Raw genomic sequence first — 17622 nt, forward strand, 5'->3', positions numbered from 1 at the left:
GTGCTTCACACTAGTTAAAAAAATGAGTCTGTATTTTTGTCTGGTCTATGTCTGATTTTATAGGCATAACAACTTTAGCAGTCTTCTCCCTAGAGCAAATAGAGAGTTTCTGCCTTGTGTCAGTTGTGTTGGGTTCATTTCTTGAGTTCCCTGTGTCAGATTCACCATCAGGTGTAGTGGCAACGGGTCTTTGTTTGGGAAAGTGATGGCTCGAGTTAAAGGGAAGAAGCTTAACCCCTTCAGTGTTTAACTGTCAGACTTTGAGCTACATTCCCAAGGCCAAATTCAGCGGTGAGTTTCCTGTTTCAGCTGCCATTTACCATCTCAAATCTGGTTCCAAACCTTCTTCATTTCACACTTCCACAGTAGAACGAATGAGGGCTTCAGGCTGGAAACAAATGACAGTTTTCATTAAGTGGACATGTTGCTTGTAGACTCCAGATTGAATTGAGCAATATTTGCAGTAGTGGAAACTGCCAATTAACATCTGAAAAATGTCAGCACAGCCTTCTGCTTCTCATCAGTGTGCAGGATCCTTCCTTTTGCAACACTGCAGCAAGAATAGAACAGATAAGCAAAACAGTGTGTCATTGAGAAGTACTAGAAAGTTTGGAAAGGGTTTGGATTAGCTGCATTACAGACACTGGACAACTTCAAGTCCTTTGCTTTCCCTTGAATAAATTTCTTTTTATTCCTTTTCTAAGCAAGTGTTTACTGAGGATATGTGAGTGTTTGCGAGGGAAACAATAGCTGCACGTTAGTTTTGAAGGAGGCATTGAGCAGGAGGGTTGCAGGCCATATTGAAGATCTCCAGCATTCTTTAAAGGATTTCCTTGAGTACATGCAAAGACTCCCCATTTCCTGCTATTACTGTCTTTATTACTGAACAAGCATGTTTGTTAGCCCACTCAGGCTTTTCACTCTGTCTCATCTTTTGCTGAAGCCGTTACCGGTGTGACACAGCTTTTCTGTCAAGTAGGGAGTGTGTCAAGCCACAGAATCACAAGGGTTGGAAGGGACCTGGAAAGCCCATCCAGTGCAACCCCCCTGCCAGAGCAGCACCACCTAGAGCAGGGCACACAGGGACTCATCCAGCTGGGGTTGGGATGGCTCCAGACAAGGAGCCTCCACAGCCCATCTGGGCAGCCCCTGCCAGTGCTCCCTCACCTCAGCAGGGAACAAACTCTGCCTTGTGTTGCTTTGGAACCTCTTCTGTTGTAGCTTGTCCCCATTGCCCCTTGTGCTGTCATTGGCCATCCCTGAGCACAGCCTGGCTCCAGCCTCCTCACACCCAGCCTTGATGCATTTGGAACATGAATGAGCTCAGCCCTCAGGCTCCTCTTCTCCCAGCTGCAGAGCCCCAGCTCCCTCAGCCTTTCAGCACAAGGCAGATGCTCCACTCCCTTCAGCATCTCTGTGGCCCTGCACTCAACTCTCTCCAGCAGCTCCCTGTCCTTCTGCAACTGAGGGGCCCAGCACTGGACACAATCTTCCAGCTGCAGGCTCAGGAGGGCAGAGCAGAGGGGGAGCAGAACCTCTCTGCACCTCCTGCCCACAGCCCTTCTCATCCACCCAGGCTGCCATTGGCCTTCTTGGCCACGAGGCCACGTTGCTGGCTCCTGCTCATGCTGCTGCCCACCTGCACCCCCAGCTCCCTTTCCCCTGCCCTGCTCTCTAACACTTCATTCCCCAGCCTGTACAGGTCATCAATTCAGTGTGCTTTCCCTGAAGTTACCATGCTACAGCAGCAGCTTCCCACAGACACAAAGATCCTGACTTTGAAGGTGGAGATATGATGCCATTTTAATCCCATTTGATTTACCCATTGTGAAGCCAGGAGAAGTTTGATACAGAGCTAAAGCATTTTATCCAGCCAGGGAGTACTTAGAGCTTGGTATGGAGATAAACACTGATGAAACAATGCAGAAAACATCTTTGTCCTTAACTAATCTCTACCAGTTTGAATCCATGGGTACCTTGTGCAGGGTAATGAAGGCACACTTGGAATCTCCTCCTGCACAGGCAGGAGGTGATGACTGACATGCAGGTGATAAGAAGCTTTCCCACTCCCCTCTTCACTGGAGGGCTGAGATCTGCAGGGTTTCTTGTTTTTAAACACAAACAACCTCAGTATTTGGGGATAAAAAGAAAAAGTACAAATGTTTTAGGGTTTTAAAGCAATTACCAGTCTTAGCAGGAGCATATGGAAAGCCTAGCATGGAATGAAAGGGCAAAAGAAGAGTGCAGTAATGATGTGAGAAGACCCAAACTTCCAGCTGATGTATGTTTTGCAAAGAAGTCTTTAATTTCATCTTAAATTACTTAACTAAAAATGTCAGTCATCCAGAGATGGATGTGTCTAGTCTCCAGGTTAATGACAATGCAATGACAACAGGCAGAAGCACCGAGGTGTGTAAATGCTGTCTGATACTCCTTGGAATGGATTCTGAAGACCTTGCGTTGAAGGTGCCAATGGCCAAAGAGCAGAGGGTTTAAAAATTAGGGATGCTGAGAGCTGCATGCAAGAGTACAGGACCAAAAGGAAAAGCAAGCCTCGTGTGTGGTTGGCAAAGTGAAACAATGCATGGTCAGGTCCTGTGTGGGATGGTCCCAGTGAAGTGGAAACAGCGATGATGGTGTTTCAGTTTAACCTTCTGTCAGGTTGAGATCTGCTGTTGCTGAAGGAGACAGCCTGGGCAGAAAAGGGAAATGCAAAAGGAAGATACAGTCTGTAAGGTGAGAAAGAGGGCAGTTTTGTTTCAGCAGCTGAATGAGAATGGTGGTGGTGATCAATGGCACAGGATGGAGCTGGAGGCCTGTGGCCAGTGGAGTTGCACAGGGATGGGTTCTGGGGCCAGTCTTGTTCAACATCTTCATCAAGCACCTGGGTGAGGGCACAGAGGGACCCTCAGCAAGTGCCCTGCTGGCACCAAACTGGGAGCACTGGCTGATTGCCCAGAGGCTGTGCTGCCAGGCAGCCAGATCTCAGCCAGCTGGTGGGTGTCAGGAGGTTGGGGCAGCACTTTTTGTCTGTTGTATCCGGTGCCAGGACAAGGGGTGATGGGATGAAGCTGGAACACAAACAGCTCCATTGAAACACAAGGCCAAACTGTTTGAGTGTTGGGGTGAGGGAGCCCTGGCCCAGGCTGCCCAGGGAGGGTGTGGAGGCTCCTTCCTTGGAGGGCTTCAAGCCCCACCTGGACACGTTCCTGTGCTCCCTGATCTAGGTGGGAGCTGCTTCTGCAGGGGGTTGGACTGGATGAGCTCTAAAGGTCCCTTCCAAACCCCACCATTCTGTGAATCTATGATTATATTTATTCTTTAAAGGATAAATGTCATCCTTTGTGTCTTGCACTAATACCTTGGTGTATATATATGTTCTAATACAACACTTAAGGCTTTGATAGCACATGTGATTATCTTCAGATGGCTGTTATGAAAACACATACTCTTCCCCTTGGTCCTGATGGTGACTCAAGCAGCTTATTTATGGGTCTCATAGAATTACATCTATTTTGAAATCACTTGAACTTTTGATTATGAAATTGGTTTCCATTTGTCCAATTACACTGTCCTGGGTTCTTTGCAATCTCATACTGACCTCTGATGTCCTGCATTGTGTCGTTCCAACAGCAGCATTTAAACAGTGTCTCAGATTCCTCAGCTCTTTCCTTTCTGCCTCTTTTAACACAGAGAGCAGCTCTTTATCTCTCTTTTAACTCCCTGAATTTGGAAGGAAACAAGCTCAGGGAGTTGTTATTTATAAGAGCTTTTCTAATCTGTTGCCTTCTTTTCATGGTAAAACCAATTCAAGGGACAAATATGTTGATGGCTGGTGTGATGCTTCTGAAAATCTTCCACACCTTGGTATAAGAGGTCTGCAGCTGAGGCCAGCAGTGGGCTTAGATGATGATTCCTTCACATCTTCCTTTAGAGGCCATAAATCCCACCTTTTACTGCTGGTTTTACTTCCTGCCACCCTGCATATGTCCTTGTCAGCTCATCACACAAAAGCCTTTACAAACTGAAATGTGATCCCTCTGCTTTGCCACGGATAGAAGTGACCACACAGCGTGGAAGGAAGCAGAAACCAGGCTTAGCATAACAAAACAGAGTTAAAGATGTCTGTCTAGTTTCCATGGCAACAGCAGCCTTTAATGGGGATTGAATTGCAACCTTCAGGGCCTACCAGCCTCATGCCAGGGAGCACAGCCCAGTGCTGGACTTGCAGATCCATTCCTCTCCTCTTTTACCCGGCCCTTTGCTCCATCTGTTAGCTGCAGAGCAATTGTTGCTCCTTTGAGCACTGTGCCCTGAGCTCTGGAAGAAGATCTTCTGTATGTTCCAAACAGCCTGATGGTGGGCACTGGGCAGGAAGGTTGGAGACAGCCTGGTGTGAGGTAGGGAAATAGTGTTCTAGGCTGTGGTTGAGGCTGTGGTTGAGGGACAAAGACTGTCCCCAGCCTCCTGACACCCACCCTTTAGGGATTTACAACTGTTGGTGAGGTTCCCCCCTTCAACCTTCTCTTCCCCAGGCTCAACAGCCCCAGGTCCTGCAGCCTTTCCTCCTCACAGAGATGTTCCAGCCTCCTCAGGATCTTCACAGCCCTGTGCTGGCCTCTGTCCAGCAGTTCCTTGTTCCTCTTGAGCTGGGGAGCACACAACTGGACACAGGACTCCAGATGAGGTCTCACCAGGGCAGAGCAGAGAGGGAGAAGAATCCCCTTCTCTTCACACACTCTTCCTGATGCCCCCCAGGCTGCCACTGGCTTCTTGCCCATGAGGGCACATTGCTGGCTCCTGTTTAGTTTGTTACCAACCAGAACTCCCAGGGCTCTCTCCTCAGAGTTACTCTTATTGTGAGCAGATACTGTCACCCAGTTTAACTGCATGATTAAGAAGGAAACCTTGTGAATCAGTTCTGCCAAAATAATGTGTTTAAAAGAGAGGAGGGGGAAAAAAGCAGCATGCTGTGCTCCTTAGAGGATGTTGAGGGAATTCAGGTTGCTCATGGTTTAATCCTGCCTTTCCTAGGCCTTAGAGATGGCTGCAGTACCTCTACAAGCTTATTAATTCCCTGGATGTGACAGATGGTGTAATTATCTTGTGAATGACTGTTAATGTCTTGAAACTCTTTTGAAATCCAAAGACCCAGAGGGATCTGCCCAGGGCAATTCTTAAGCTTGGATCTAAGTCATCTTTTTCTTTCATTTTAGGGGCTGAGTAAAAAAGTTGGAGTGTCTTCTTCCATCCTACAAGGGCTTTGGATCTCCTACAGTACCGAAGGACTTTCGATGGCTTTGGCATCTCTGAGGAATCTCTACACCCCAAACATAAAGGTAGAGGAGGAGAGCTGAGGTGGTACCTGGGCACAGAGTGGTCTCTGTAGCTGCCTGCCCATGGCAGTGGTTCTACCCCAAGCAGTGCTGAGCAGCTGGCTGAGCAGTTGGGATTTTATTACCCTCTGGGATGATCCCTCAACCCTTCTCCATTGACATGGGATCTCCTTTGAATTGCAGCATGTGAATAGCGAGTTTATGCCTGTGCAAAATTGTTTGTTTGCAATTTTCCTCCCCAAAGACATGGGATAAAGCAACTGGTGTTGGAATCTGACAGTCCAGGAAAGAGCTCTGGCTTAGACAGCCGGTAACTCAGAGGGGATGCCCAAACACAACAGCAAGTGCTCCTGTGTGAGAAAGGGTTTCAGCCAGTGGTAAAGGCTTCAAACTGTCCTTCATCTGGAAGGATGTTTGGCCCAGCTCCTTGCCACCCAGGCAAAAATGCCCAAAGCAGGACTGTATATTTTCCCAAGTGTTTTTCCTGGGTGTTTTGTGTCCTCTGAAGGTCTCTCCACAAGCCTGAGCTAACAAGAGCTGTTCTTCCCCTCTGCAGGTCAGCCGGTTGCTGATTTTAGGAGGTGCAAACGTGAATTACCGCACAGAAGTGCTGAACAACGCTCCCATTCTGTGTGTCCAGTCTCACCTGGGTTACACAGAGATGGTGGCTTTGCTCTTGGAGTTTGGGGCCAACGTAGATGCTGCTTCGGAGAGCGGCCTCACCCCCCTGGGCTACGCGGCCGCTGCTGGATTTCTGAGCATTGTGGTGCTGCTCTGCAAGAAAAGGGCCAAGGTAAAGCCAGCACTTTCCTCTGAAAGCTGCTTTGAACTGTCTTGGGCAAGTGTAGAGTCTGGCATCTGGGAAGGAACAACCCCATGGACCAGCACAGGCTGGGGAATGAAGTGTTTAGAGAGCAGGGCAGGGGAAAGGGAGCTGGGGATGCTGGTGGGCAGCAGCATGAGCAGGAGCCAGCAACGTGGCCTCGTGGCCAAGAAGGCCAATGGCAGCCTGGGCTGGATGAGAAGGGCTGTGGGCAGGAGGTGCAGAGAGCTTCTGCTCCCCCTCTGCTCTGCCCTCCTGAGCCTACATCTGGAAGATTGTGGCCAGTGCTGGGCCCCTCAGCTGCAGAAGGACAGGGAGCTGCTGGAGAGAGTTGAGTGCAGGGCCACAGAGATGCTGAAGGGAGTGGAGCATCTGCCTTGTGCTGAAAGGCTGAGGGAGCTGGGGCTCTGCAGCTGGGAGAAGAGGAGCCTGAGGGCTGAGCTCATTCATGTTCCAAATGCATCAAGGCTGGGTGTGAGGAGGCTGGAGCCAGGCTGTGCTCAGGGATGGCCAATGACAGCACAAGGGGCAACAGGTACAACCCTAGTCCACTCATTGGTGAGGCAGAGTGAGAAGCAGAAAGGGCCTTGGTGTTTGCAAGCCCTGCTCAGCAATAACCACAACATCCCTGTGGTATCAACCTTCTCTTCAACACAAACCCAAAATACAGCTCTGGAGCATCTACTAGGAAGAAAATTAACTCTAATGCTCACTGAAGAATATCCTCCAGCAGACAAACCCAGGGTGCTACTACAGAGTTAATGACTTGCCTTTGTAAATCTCACACTGACACCAAAGCTGAGTAACTCCTGAGTCTGGAAGAGTGTTGTAGAATTCGGGTGTGAGGTAGGAACCTCCTGGTCATGCTGCACTGATGACCTACTGAAAGAGACCCTGGAGAAACCCTTGGACCTCACAGGGTTAAAAATGGCAACGTTGCTTTTGCAGCACAGCAAGTTCTTTGAATAGCTCTTTGAGACACACATTTCCCACAAACTCCTCTCAGGCTTGTCCTTGTTTAGCTTTGTGGTGAGTGTTTGGAGTTTTAATTGCACATAATGAGTGCAGTTGGACTCTTTGGTTGGAAGAAGAAAACTGGGCTGAGTTTTGAAGTGGAACCTCCTGGAAACAATTTGTGGTTTCTCTATATGTTTAACTTCAACTGCAAAAGCAAAATATGGGTCTGTAGGGTTTTGGTATGAAAGTCAGGGTGATTGAGAGACCTGTTTAGATCTGGCTGTAATTAGATCCTGTTTAGATCCTTGTCTGTAATAATGTGAGGATGATATGAAGGAGAAAAGAAAGGTGGGTGACTCCCTACCATCTGTTGGGTAAGAAACAACATTCCCTCTCTGAGAACAGGAATACTTGGGCTACACAATGCAATGCAAAGTTCCTGCCACTCAGTATCCTTCAGCATCCCTGATTGTGTTGAGGAAATAACCCTGAGACCTGCTGGGTTTAGTTTGAAGGCTGAGATTCTGGCAGAGAAAAGAGCAACCCTGACAGCTGCAGAAGTTGATCAAGGAGAAATATCAGTGTGTTAATGACATTAATGTCTTCTACCATGAGAAATGTTTCTTGTGTGTTCTGTAATTACAATACCAGTATAAATACTCCTTACATTGATCCATTCTCCTACTTGTAAGATGAGAAATGCTACCTAACACGTTGCAGAGCACTAGAGGGGTTAATCAGCAGGGATAGGAGCTGATTCTGCCTGTCCTGTATCCTCAAACTTACTGGATAGGACCTAGAAATCCCAGCTGATACATTCAGGCATCAAGTGAAAACCCTGCCTCATCCTAAAAAGCTGACCAAAAAAGTTCCTGCTGGGCTGCCAAGTGCCATCTGTTTCCCTTTGGCTTCTGCCCATGTTGGGTTTGTGTTTTGTGTTCACCTCCAGGCTGAGGCACTTGTGTGTCTGTCCAAAGAAACGGGATCTGAGCAACAAGCTGTGTTTCCTGTTGTGGATTTGGATGAAAGAGTTGGTACCAGTGTGTGTGATTTCAGTCAGCAAGAAAACACAGTTGCTGGATTTCACGACCCAAAAAGGGGGAAAATGCTTTTGCAGCCTTTGAGGCTGAGGAGAGCTAAATATGATGGGAACTGATCCAAAGCCAGGAGGATGCCTGTGCCTGGGACAGAGTTGCTTTGGGAATGGTTGTTTCCAGGTCATGGAAGGGATAGTTTACCAGAGAAATGCACATTTGAAACTAGGGCTGCAAAGCCTGAAGAAAACAAAAGACTTCTTGCACATGATTTGGCTTCATTGTTTGTTTTCACCTCTTTCCAAGGTGGATCATTTGGATAAAAATGGCCAGTGTGCCTTGGTTCATGCTGCTCTCAGAGGACACTTGGAAGTGGTGAAGTTCTTGATCCAGTGTGACTGGACCATGGCTGGGCAGCAGCAGGGAGTGTTTAAGAAGAGCCACGCCATCCAGCAGGCACTGATTGCTGCAGCCAGCATGGGTTACACTGAGGTAAGAGCCACCAGCACCTGCAGGCTGGGAAACCAAGGGTTGACTTGGTTTCCTACACAAAATGTTGACCAAAGTGAGCCTTGGAGGTGGAGTCAGTAGCTCTGTCTACTCTTCCCATCAGAGGCAGTGGGGTTCACAGATCTCTTGGCAAACCCTGTGGTCTGGGCAGGTGGCCAAGACAGGAAGCATAACAAGCCTTTAAGCTGTTGGAATAAACCTTTAAGCAAGGAAGGATAAACAGCATGTTGCTTGCACTGTTCCTCCAGTGCTGCTAGTGGAGTGGGAGACCACATAGCTTTGGAGTGGATGTTGAAGGAGAGAAAGAGCTGATGAGCTTCCTGCTCAAGATTTGTGATGTGGCAAATGACTTCTGTTTGCTTCCCCGAGAAACAGCCTTGGAGGGGGTTTTTGCATCAGTTGATTGCTAAATGGAGCTCCTCTCATGGACTTGAGCTGAGCTTTTGCTTTTGTGGAGCATAATCCACGAAAACTTTGGTAATGTGCTCAGATCAGGGGAGCTAATTAAAGAAATCTGGGAAATCCTTCTTAACTAAGTGACTGGGAGGTTGAACTGATCAGAAGCAGACGGAACTTCAAAACCCTAAAGAGCTGCAGGCCAAGGATGTCATCTGGAACAGGGCACAGAACTTTGTTAAGTGGGGAATTTCCCCCCCTAAACAATCCTAGTCACCTTTGTAATGTATAAAAAGGAGTTTTGGAGCTGTTTCTTATTTGTGTTGTACCATAAAAGGGAAATGGCTGCTTCTGGAAGAGACTCCCCAGTCCCAGTTTTGAGGTGCTTGCAGTCATGGGAGATGCATGCTGGTGATTCCTGGCTTGGTTTTCCTCCAGTTTTGGTGATAAACCAAACATTTAGGATGTATATTAAGCGATCTTCATCCCTGCTGAAGCCACACTGTGTTCTTGCTGTGGTTATACCCCACCATGACAGACTTAGCTTTAAGCTTCAGTCAGGCAACACGAGGCCCACTGAGCAGCCAAGGGCTCACCCATCCCATCAAGGCAGCAACACACACACAAAGCATCTACGGTGGGAGGACTATGAGCAGCACCCTCCTGGGTGTTCTGCTCCCTCCCTGTGATACTTGCCATTCCTAATATCCCATTTAGCACCAAAGCATCACTGGAAAAGCAGCACTTGTCACCAAAGTCACTGCTGCCCTGCCCTGGTGCTTCTCTCAGCCTGTGCCCACAGGCACAACTTATTCCCAGGCACTCAGAGGAAGCTCCTTGTAGTCCAGGTGTATCCCCACCAGATAATTGGTTCTCCTGGAATGAGAGAAATGCTTTAATCCTTCACTCACTAAAATAAAATCTCCCTTTTCTTCTCAGCCTCATGTTTTCCCACATCACAGGGTTCAAACTCTGACAGTTTTCTGCCAGTTTTCAGCCCATTAGATCTTCTAATTTACCCTTTAAGGAAGTTAATTTGCTTCTCTGGGGTTTCAAGCATCGCCAGGTAGAAGAAAAATAGAGTGAAAGTCTTTTTAACAGGCTGCTTACAAACAGTATTTGCTAGAAAGGAGCTTCTGGGAGTAGCTTCATCGTGGAGCTCAAGCAAATACAGTGAGAATGGCACCATTGCATCACTTGTCAGTGACTCAGTTTCCCCAGGAGTAAAAGGAGATGACCATCCTCAAAAGGAGATGAACATCTTTAAAAGAGGGTGATCACCCTCACTGCAGCCCAGCAAGCAGGTGAGGATGTTTCCTGAGTGGTTATGGGCATGTCCAGTGCACGTTTCCAGATTGTGTGTGGCAGGACAGACACAGGCTGATGTGAGGAAAGCTCATGTGTGCTCAGATCAGGACACTTGGGTAGGCGATTTGGGGGTTTTTATTGTTTGTACAGGGAGGGACTGATCCTTTTTCCTCTGTGTATTGAGGGCACCTCGTGTTTAGGTGGCAGCAGCTTCTCTGTAACACATCCAAGTTGATGAGCTGACAGCAGTTGTTCTGTTTCAGATTGTCTCCTACCTGCTGGACCTTCCAGAAAAAGATGAAGAGGAGGTGGAGAGAGCACAAATCAACAGCTTTGACAGCCTTTGGGGAGAGACAGGTGATTTCTGTAGATGCTGTAGCTTCCTCTTGCATGTTTGTGTGTGTGTTTATGGCTTCCCCATCACCTGATCATGGTTTGGATGAAGGGGGAAGGATGAGTTCCTCTGGTTTGACTTGAGGTGGTTTACAAGTGCCAGGGTGGAGCTTCAGTGAAACAGGGAGGTTTGGTTTTTGAAAGTGCTGAGCTTCTGCAGCTCCTGACACTTTCAATCTCTGACAACCAGCCCCTTGGCTTCTCTGAAGCACCTCTCATTAAGTACGATGCACACAAGCTGCTCTTTCTCTCTTCATATTGGGAATGCATCTCCCTGTTTCCCTCTCACATTCAGCACCATTGATAAACGTCTCATTATTATTAATCAACCACATGTCCTTTTTGTGCAGTCCTGTCTTTCTGTGTGGCTAACACAGAAATCCTGCCTTCCTAACCCCTACCAAAGCCAAAAGCAGTCATTCACCCCTCCCACTCCACAGGTATGAACTGCACTCTCATCTCCATTCCTTGAGATTACTCAAACCTCACAGAGCTGTTAGCTTTGAACTCCAATGACCTCATAAATACTACCCACTGTCTTTTGTACTCGACTCACTAATCTGCTCACGTCTCTGGTAATGTTCCTGTCAAGTTAATACACCAAGGTAATGTTCCTGTCTGGATAACAGAGCACTGATTTTGGTTCTGTCAGCTTTGCTCAAAGATGACATGATGCAAAGGTACAGACAGAGGCTGGTGTGTGGTTTGGGCTCTGGGCAGGTTGTTGCTGGTTAGAAGAAGGGGACAGGAAGAAACTGGGTTCTATTTGTATCTCTCATACAAGATATATCTGAAAATGCAGCTTTATTAGAGGCTGTGTTGAATCAATCAAAAAGGATTGCACATGAGCTTTGAAGGACAGCAGAGAAGGGATGGGTTACCCTGACAGGGAACCTGGAGCAGTGGGGAAGGAGTCAGCTCCTGCACCCACAGAGACAGAAGTGAGTGGCAAGGGCATTGTGCCATTGTTAGAAGTAATAAGGGCAATGTATGCAAAGAAACAATTTAGTCAGTGGTGACTGGGCCAGAATTTGGGTCTGTTTGGATCTTGAGGGCCACTGTGGAGACAGGATAATGATCCAGAGGCCTTCAGAGTTTGGTTAAAAGCCACTAAGATGTTTCCCTGCCACTGTAACCTCATGGGAAGCATCAGATACCACAGATGCTCTCCTTGAGTTGAGATAGTCCTGGGTTGCCTGACTGAGTCTAGCAAAGCCTGCTATAAAGCTCCAGGCTTTTTCTGGACTGATGTGTAACCCTGCCTGCCCCTGGAGCTCTGCCTTTGCAGGTCACACTGTCCTCTCTCCTGCTCAAGCCATGCTCTCTAGGCTGAAAGCTGAACACCACAAAGTCCAGCTCTTCTCTTTCCTTGTGTCCTGGGCAGCTCTGCTGTGCCCAGAATGCCCATTCCATATCACACACAAACCGAGGAGCCAGCTCAAAAGAGATACCAATGGATCCCATTAAAATTGGTGGTAGGTAAGATGGGAAAAGGAGATAAAACAAGCCAGCCACCAAATTGAGCAGCTCTTGTGTCATCTCACAGGTAGGACAAGTTTCTATGGATCTCAGCACCCCCTTTCACATTGTTTTACTGTTCTTTTTCCCCAAAGTACATAGCAAGTTTAGATCAATCTGAAGAGAAACACTGGGTTCCACCTAAAAACAGCAATCTGCTCTAAAACTCTGAATCACGTCTTGTCTGCTTTTTGCTACTTGTTGCTCGTGTAGCTAATCTTCCACTGCCTGGCTCAGTGCTATCAGCCTGATATCATCCAAATGGCAGTGCCAAGTTACATCATAACCTTAGGAATTGCTGACAGCACACTATAGCCAACTGCAGATGGGATCATTTCCCCCCTCTGGGATAAGATTAATACCCAAAAGCCAGCACAAAAGTGTCTTGAGTCACTTGTAATAAGTCCATGAGAGTCAGAGGTGCAAAGTGCTGCCAGGCTGTGGAGCACACACATGCCACAGAGGAGCAATTTCATGATTCCACCTCCCAGATCAAGTTTGGTTTGGGGTTTTTTTAAGCTCTAAGAAAACAGACACAGAGCAGCAGAAGGCAGATTGTGCCGTTGCAGATCGTTGGTGTTGGAAACTGGCTCCTCTTGACGTTGCAGACTTGAGGGAAGGAGTGGGGGGGACATGTCTGCACCTGAAACTTGTCTCAGGATTTGGTTGCACCCTGTTAGGAGAAAAGCAGCAACTGGTTTGTGGCATTTGTGCCAAGACTCTCTGTTATTGCACAGTGACTTGTTCTCCTGGCACCACATCCTCATGGAAAAGGTGCAAAAAATGAACCTTCTCGTTTGCCAGCCCAAGCTCCTGGTTTGCAGCTCCTTGCTTGGCCTTGGTGGGCTCACCTTGTTTCTCCTGGGCTCCAGGAGCTCTCTGGCAGACAGCAAAACTTCAACTAAACCATTGCCATTGCTCTCATTGCCTTTCCTTGGCTTTTACAAACTCCTTTCAACACACAGGCTCAACCTTACCTTGTGTCGAGGGTACTTTGGAGGCTATTGTAAGGCACGTTGGTGATGTCAGGAGCAGGTCAGTGGGTCCATCTAAGCAGTGCTAAAAGGTTTAAATAAGCAGGTACTTCTAGATTTTTCTCCCTGAAGTAGTTTAATTGAACATTGGAGTTTGGATAGTTGGATATGAGCCACAGGGTAATGTTCTGGGCTTGAGGTGAGAGCTGGAGCTTGGTTGGAAGGCTGTGGAGGTACAGGGGTGAGGAACCTGTGTTCATAGCAGCTACAGTCTGTCCAGCTCACTGCAGCTCGAGGGTTTGATCTTGTCTAACCTTCAGAGCACAGGTACTGGTGAAGTCTGGGTGTAACTCAGTGAGTTGATCTTCTAGGGGCCAGCTGCATTGAGTTCCTTTTGCCCTTCATTCTGAGGATAGATGCTTAGATGCCTCATACCAGACAAGCTTGGGTAGGTTTCTCTCAGCAGCAGGCAGCAAATCCAGGTCAGCAGTGTGGAACCTTCCTGCAGCAGCAAGATCTGACTGCTCCATAGCACAGAAGCTTGTGAACTTCCCTTGAGCTGGGTGTGCAAAGGATGGGCTGGAGCTACGTACCCACACCAGTTGCTTTGACCCTGAAGAACAGAGCAGCTGAAAGCCACATGAGTCCAGGAGGGGATTGTAAGGCAGAGTGGAGAAGGGCACGGCCATGGGTCAAAATCATCCTGTTTGGGGAAAGCCTTTGCCAAAGACCATTTCATGGCAAACACCAAACACGTCACAGTTCTTTTCCTTGTTGCAAACATGAATCATTTCAATACCAAATGCCTCACATTAACCTGCAGCATGAAGGCAGGTTTAGAAAGAACCCAAAAGCCCTTCACACCACATTCCTCTGACATGCACATTACACACACCCCTCCTTCTATCTTTGGAGCTTACGTTTAAAACCCACATGGATCTGATTATAGACCTTGCAGCATGTTCTGCTCGTGGCAGCAAGATGATTCTCTTTTTTCCCTTTAACTCTTGGTGTCCCTGAAACCCAAGAGAAGATAAAAAACCCCCCTCAACCACAACAGTGGAACAGAAGAGAAGAATTAATCCAGTCCCCCAACACTTCACAGTGCTGCAGTTGGAAACCCATCAACACCTCGTAGTCAGCCATCCCCCAGAAATGTGCTTCAAAGAAATAGACTCCCACCTTCTGCTCAAACTCCTACCAGAAGCAGCAGAGCTTGGAGCCAGAGGAGCTGTGCTGAAGTGCACAGAAAGTTAAAAGAGAGAGGGGAGGAGGAACTGGAAAAGTCTAAAATTAATCCCAAAGACGAGTCAAAAGCAGGAGCTGACACTTGGAACTATTTTCAGATTGAATGTCTCTTTTCTAACCCCACCATGCTTTCAGAGTTAACAGAGCACATTTCATCATGGGAAGAGCTGTCAGGTGTTAACTTCTACCCACCTGTAATACTGTGAGTATCTGTAATACTGGAGAGATAATTTGGCTTTTGCACAAAGACCCTTTCTGGTGGGAAACAAAGCCCAGAATTAGCATTTTGCTTGGAGAACAACTGAACATATTCATACCATTTTTTTTTTTGCTTTCCAGTGGTTTCCCTGGTTTCAGAGATCTACAGGCTTAAAGTGGGATGTTAAAAAGTCCTCCATCTGAATTAGGCTGCTCTCTGCTTGTTCAGACACAGAAAAGCCACAAATCCAGCTGACAGCCAGGAGCTGGCAGTGATCTGTCAGGGCCTCCAGCTTGATCCCTCGTTTGCTCTCGTAGTCATGGTGAAATGAGTTAAGGAGAGGTTGCAGAAGGTCTTGTTAGGACAGTCTCATTCCTTGAAGGTCTTCAGGCCCCACCTGGACACGTTCCTGTGTGACCTGATCTAGGTGGGAGCTGCTTCTGCAGGGGGGTTGGGCTGGATGAGCTCTAAAGCTCCCTTCCAACCCCCACCATGCTGTGGTTCTATGACAGCACATAGCCAAAGACCTGTGTTTGAACATTGTGCTCCTGATAAGACACAGCTTTTTTGCAGTAGGGAAACCTGCAGGAGGCACAGGGGGAAATGGTGAAGGTTTTACGTGACAAAGCCTTGACCCTGGCACGTGCCTGTGGATCGTTTCGTGCCTGTTGCCGTTCTCATCCACTTCCACTGTGACATGTGGGTAATAAAAGCTGATTCTCCCAGGTCAGCCTCTTTCCATAACATCTTTTCATGGGACTGGTGACCTTTGAAGAGAAATGAGAGCCAGGACTCCACTGGCTCAAGCCACTGCGTCCATTTTGCCTCTCATCGGATACGTTTGGCTTTTCAGGTATCCAGAGGCAAGGCCTATCTCTAGACAGGGGGGGAAAGAAACCCTCCATGGAGAGTGTGGCTCTTTCCCCTCACTGGTTTCTGTGTCTCCCCCAGCTCTGACGGCGGCGGCCGGGCGGGGGAAGCTGGAGGTGTGTCGGCTGCTGCTGGAGCAGGGGGCGGCCGTGGCCCAGCCCAACCGCCGCGGGGTCATTCCGCTCTTCAGCGCCGTCAGGCAGGGCCACTGGCAGGTGAGCGGCTTCCTCGGGGCCTCAAATCGAAACTCGGGCCATTCCTGAGGTAACAGGTGGAAAAGACAAGCTCCCAACCCTCCCAGGGAGGAGAAGTGTGAGAACTCCTTTGGTGCGGAGGTGGGGGAGCCCTGGCCCAGGCCGCCCAGGGAGGGTGTGGAGGCTCCTTCGTGTGGAGGCTCCTTCTCAGGAGGGTTCCAAACCCACCTGGACGCGTTCCTGTGCCCCCAGATGGAGGGGAACCTGCTCTAACAAGGAGGATTGGAGTAGATGGTTTCTAACCCCAGCATTCTGACACTCTGTGAAGGGATATCCAGCCCCCACCACGCTGTGGCTGTGTGAAGTGTGATACTGGTGCTTCACGCACGCTTAGCTTTTGCTGCCTACAGACAGCATTTCCTTAAGCACTGTGTTGTTTCACCATTTGGGAAGCAAATGAGATGCTCTTGCCTTAAAAGATCCATTTTCCCTGTCCTTCTAACCTCCATTGCTTCTCCTCCACCCTCATCCGACAGCAGTAAACCCCAGAGTGCCTCAGAGGGGTGAGATTTCCCCTTGCCTCCCATTTCCAATCCTCCCATGCCTCGGAGGGCGAGGTTTCAAGACACCAGGGCTACTCCATTCTCCTCTGGCTCTGCTTTCCTCCCCAGTGGATCTCCACACAGGCCACATGCTCTCCCTTTGTTGCAGATCGTGGATCTCTTGCTCACGCACGGCGCCGACGTGAACATGGCCGACAAGCAGGGCCGGACGCCGCTGATGATGGCTGCGTCCGAGGGGCACCTGGGCACCGTGGAGTTCCTGCTTGCACAAGGTTAGAGCTTGTGCTAGGAGAGGTGTGTGTGTGTGTGTGTGTGTGTGTGTCCACAGCCACCCCGCTGTCTCCTGTGGAGTTTGTCAGGTGGGCGTGTGGATTGGAACACCACTGCTGGATTGGGGCAGAGGGAGAGGTTCTGAGGCTGGAATGGTCATAGCCTTAATCTTGGCTGTCTCTTTTGTTGTCTGTGGTGTTCACAACTTCAAAGCCCTGCATTTGGGTGAAGCTGGAACACAAACAGTTACATTTAAACACAAGGCCAAACTGTTTCAGTGTTGGGGTGAGGGAGCCCTGGCCCAGGCTGCCCAGGGAGGGTGTGGAGGCTCCTTCCTTGGAGCTCTTCAAGCCCCACCTGGACACGTTCCTGTGTGACCTGATCAAGGTTGGAGCTGCTTGTGCAGGGGGGTTGCACTGGATGATCTCTAAAAGTCCCTTCCAACCCCCACCATTCTGTGATTCTATGAAAAAAACCCAACATCTGCCAGGTGCTTCAAGCATTAGGTCAAGAATACACCCTTGAACCATGCTTGGAGCTTTCCTCTTAGACAGCAAGCAATGTGATTGAAGTGTCAGCATTGCCCTGTGACAGCCAAACAAGACCCAACAACAGGACCAGAGTTTGGGACACGTTTGAACACTTCCATGTTCAGTGCTAGGATTGTCCCCCCCGTTTCTGACACCAACAGCAGCAGGAGGGGAAGGCCCTGACACAGGCAAGGAGTTGGTGTGTCTGTTGATAATGCCAGCAGGATTGTTTGGAAGCTGGTCTGCTCTTCAGCTTTGCACTCACACACTCGATTTGCTTCAGTACTTTCAGTGCTTAATAACTCTCCTTCACTGGGAGTTACTCAGCCAACAGGAACACGTTTCAGTTTTACTCATTCCTGCTGTCCACAATGGAGGTGAGTCAGAGCAACACGCTGCCTACCAACTGCGTGAACACCATCCTTCCTGATCTCTGCAGTCCCTTAGAGGCTTCTTTTGTTTGTTTTTATGACAAAATAGCCAATGTTTGTTCTGGTTT

General features: G+C 48.6%; 1 protein-coding gene across 9 annotated transcripts in view; it reads left to right on the forward strand.

Annotated features, from left to right (window-relative positions):
* The window catches only part of LOC104557622 (protein TANC2), a 306816-nt gene that overhangs the window by 268368 nt on the left and 20826 nt on the right, over positions 1–17622 (forward strand). For all 9 annotated transcript variants that reach the window (XM_062018045.1, XM_062018041.1, XM_062018049.1 and 6 more), the window contains 6 exons: positions 5217–5339; positions 5893–6129; positions 8457–8642; positions 10628–10721; positions 15648–15781; positions 16472–16595. In XM_062018045.1, coding sequence (XP_061874029.1) covers positions 5217–5339; positions 5893–6129; positions 8457–8642; positions 10628–10721; positions 15648–15781; positions 16472–16595 — 898 coding nt within the window. The remainder of the gene's footprint in view (positions 1–5216; positions 5340–5892; positions 6130–8456; positions 8643–10627; positions 10722–15647; positions 15782–16471; positions 16596–17622) is intronic.

The sequence above is a fragment of the Colius striatus genome, chromosome Z (genome assembly GCF_028858725.1).
Source record: "Colius striatus isolate bColStr4 chromosome Z, bColStr4.1.hap1, whole genome shotgun sequence".
Lineage (NCBI taxonomy): Eukaryota > Metazoa > Chordata > Aves > Coliiformes > Coliidae > Colius > Colius striatus.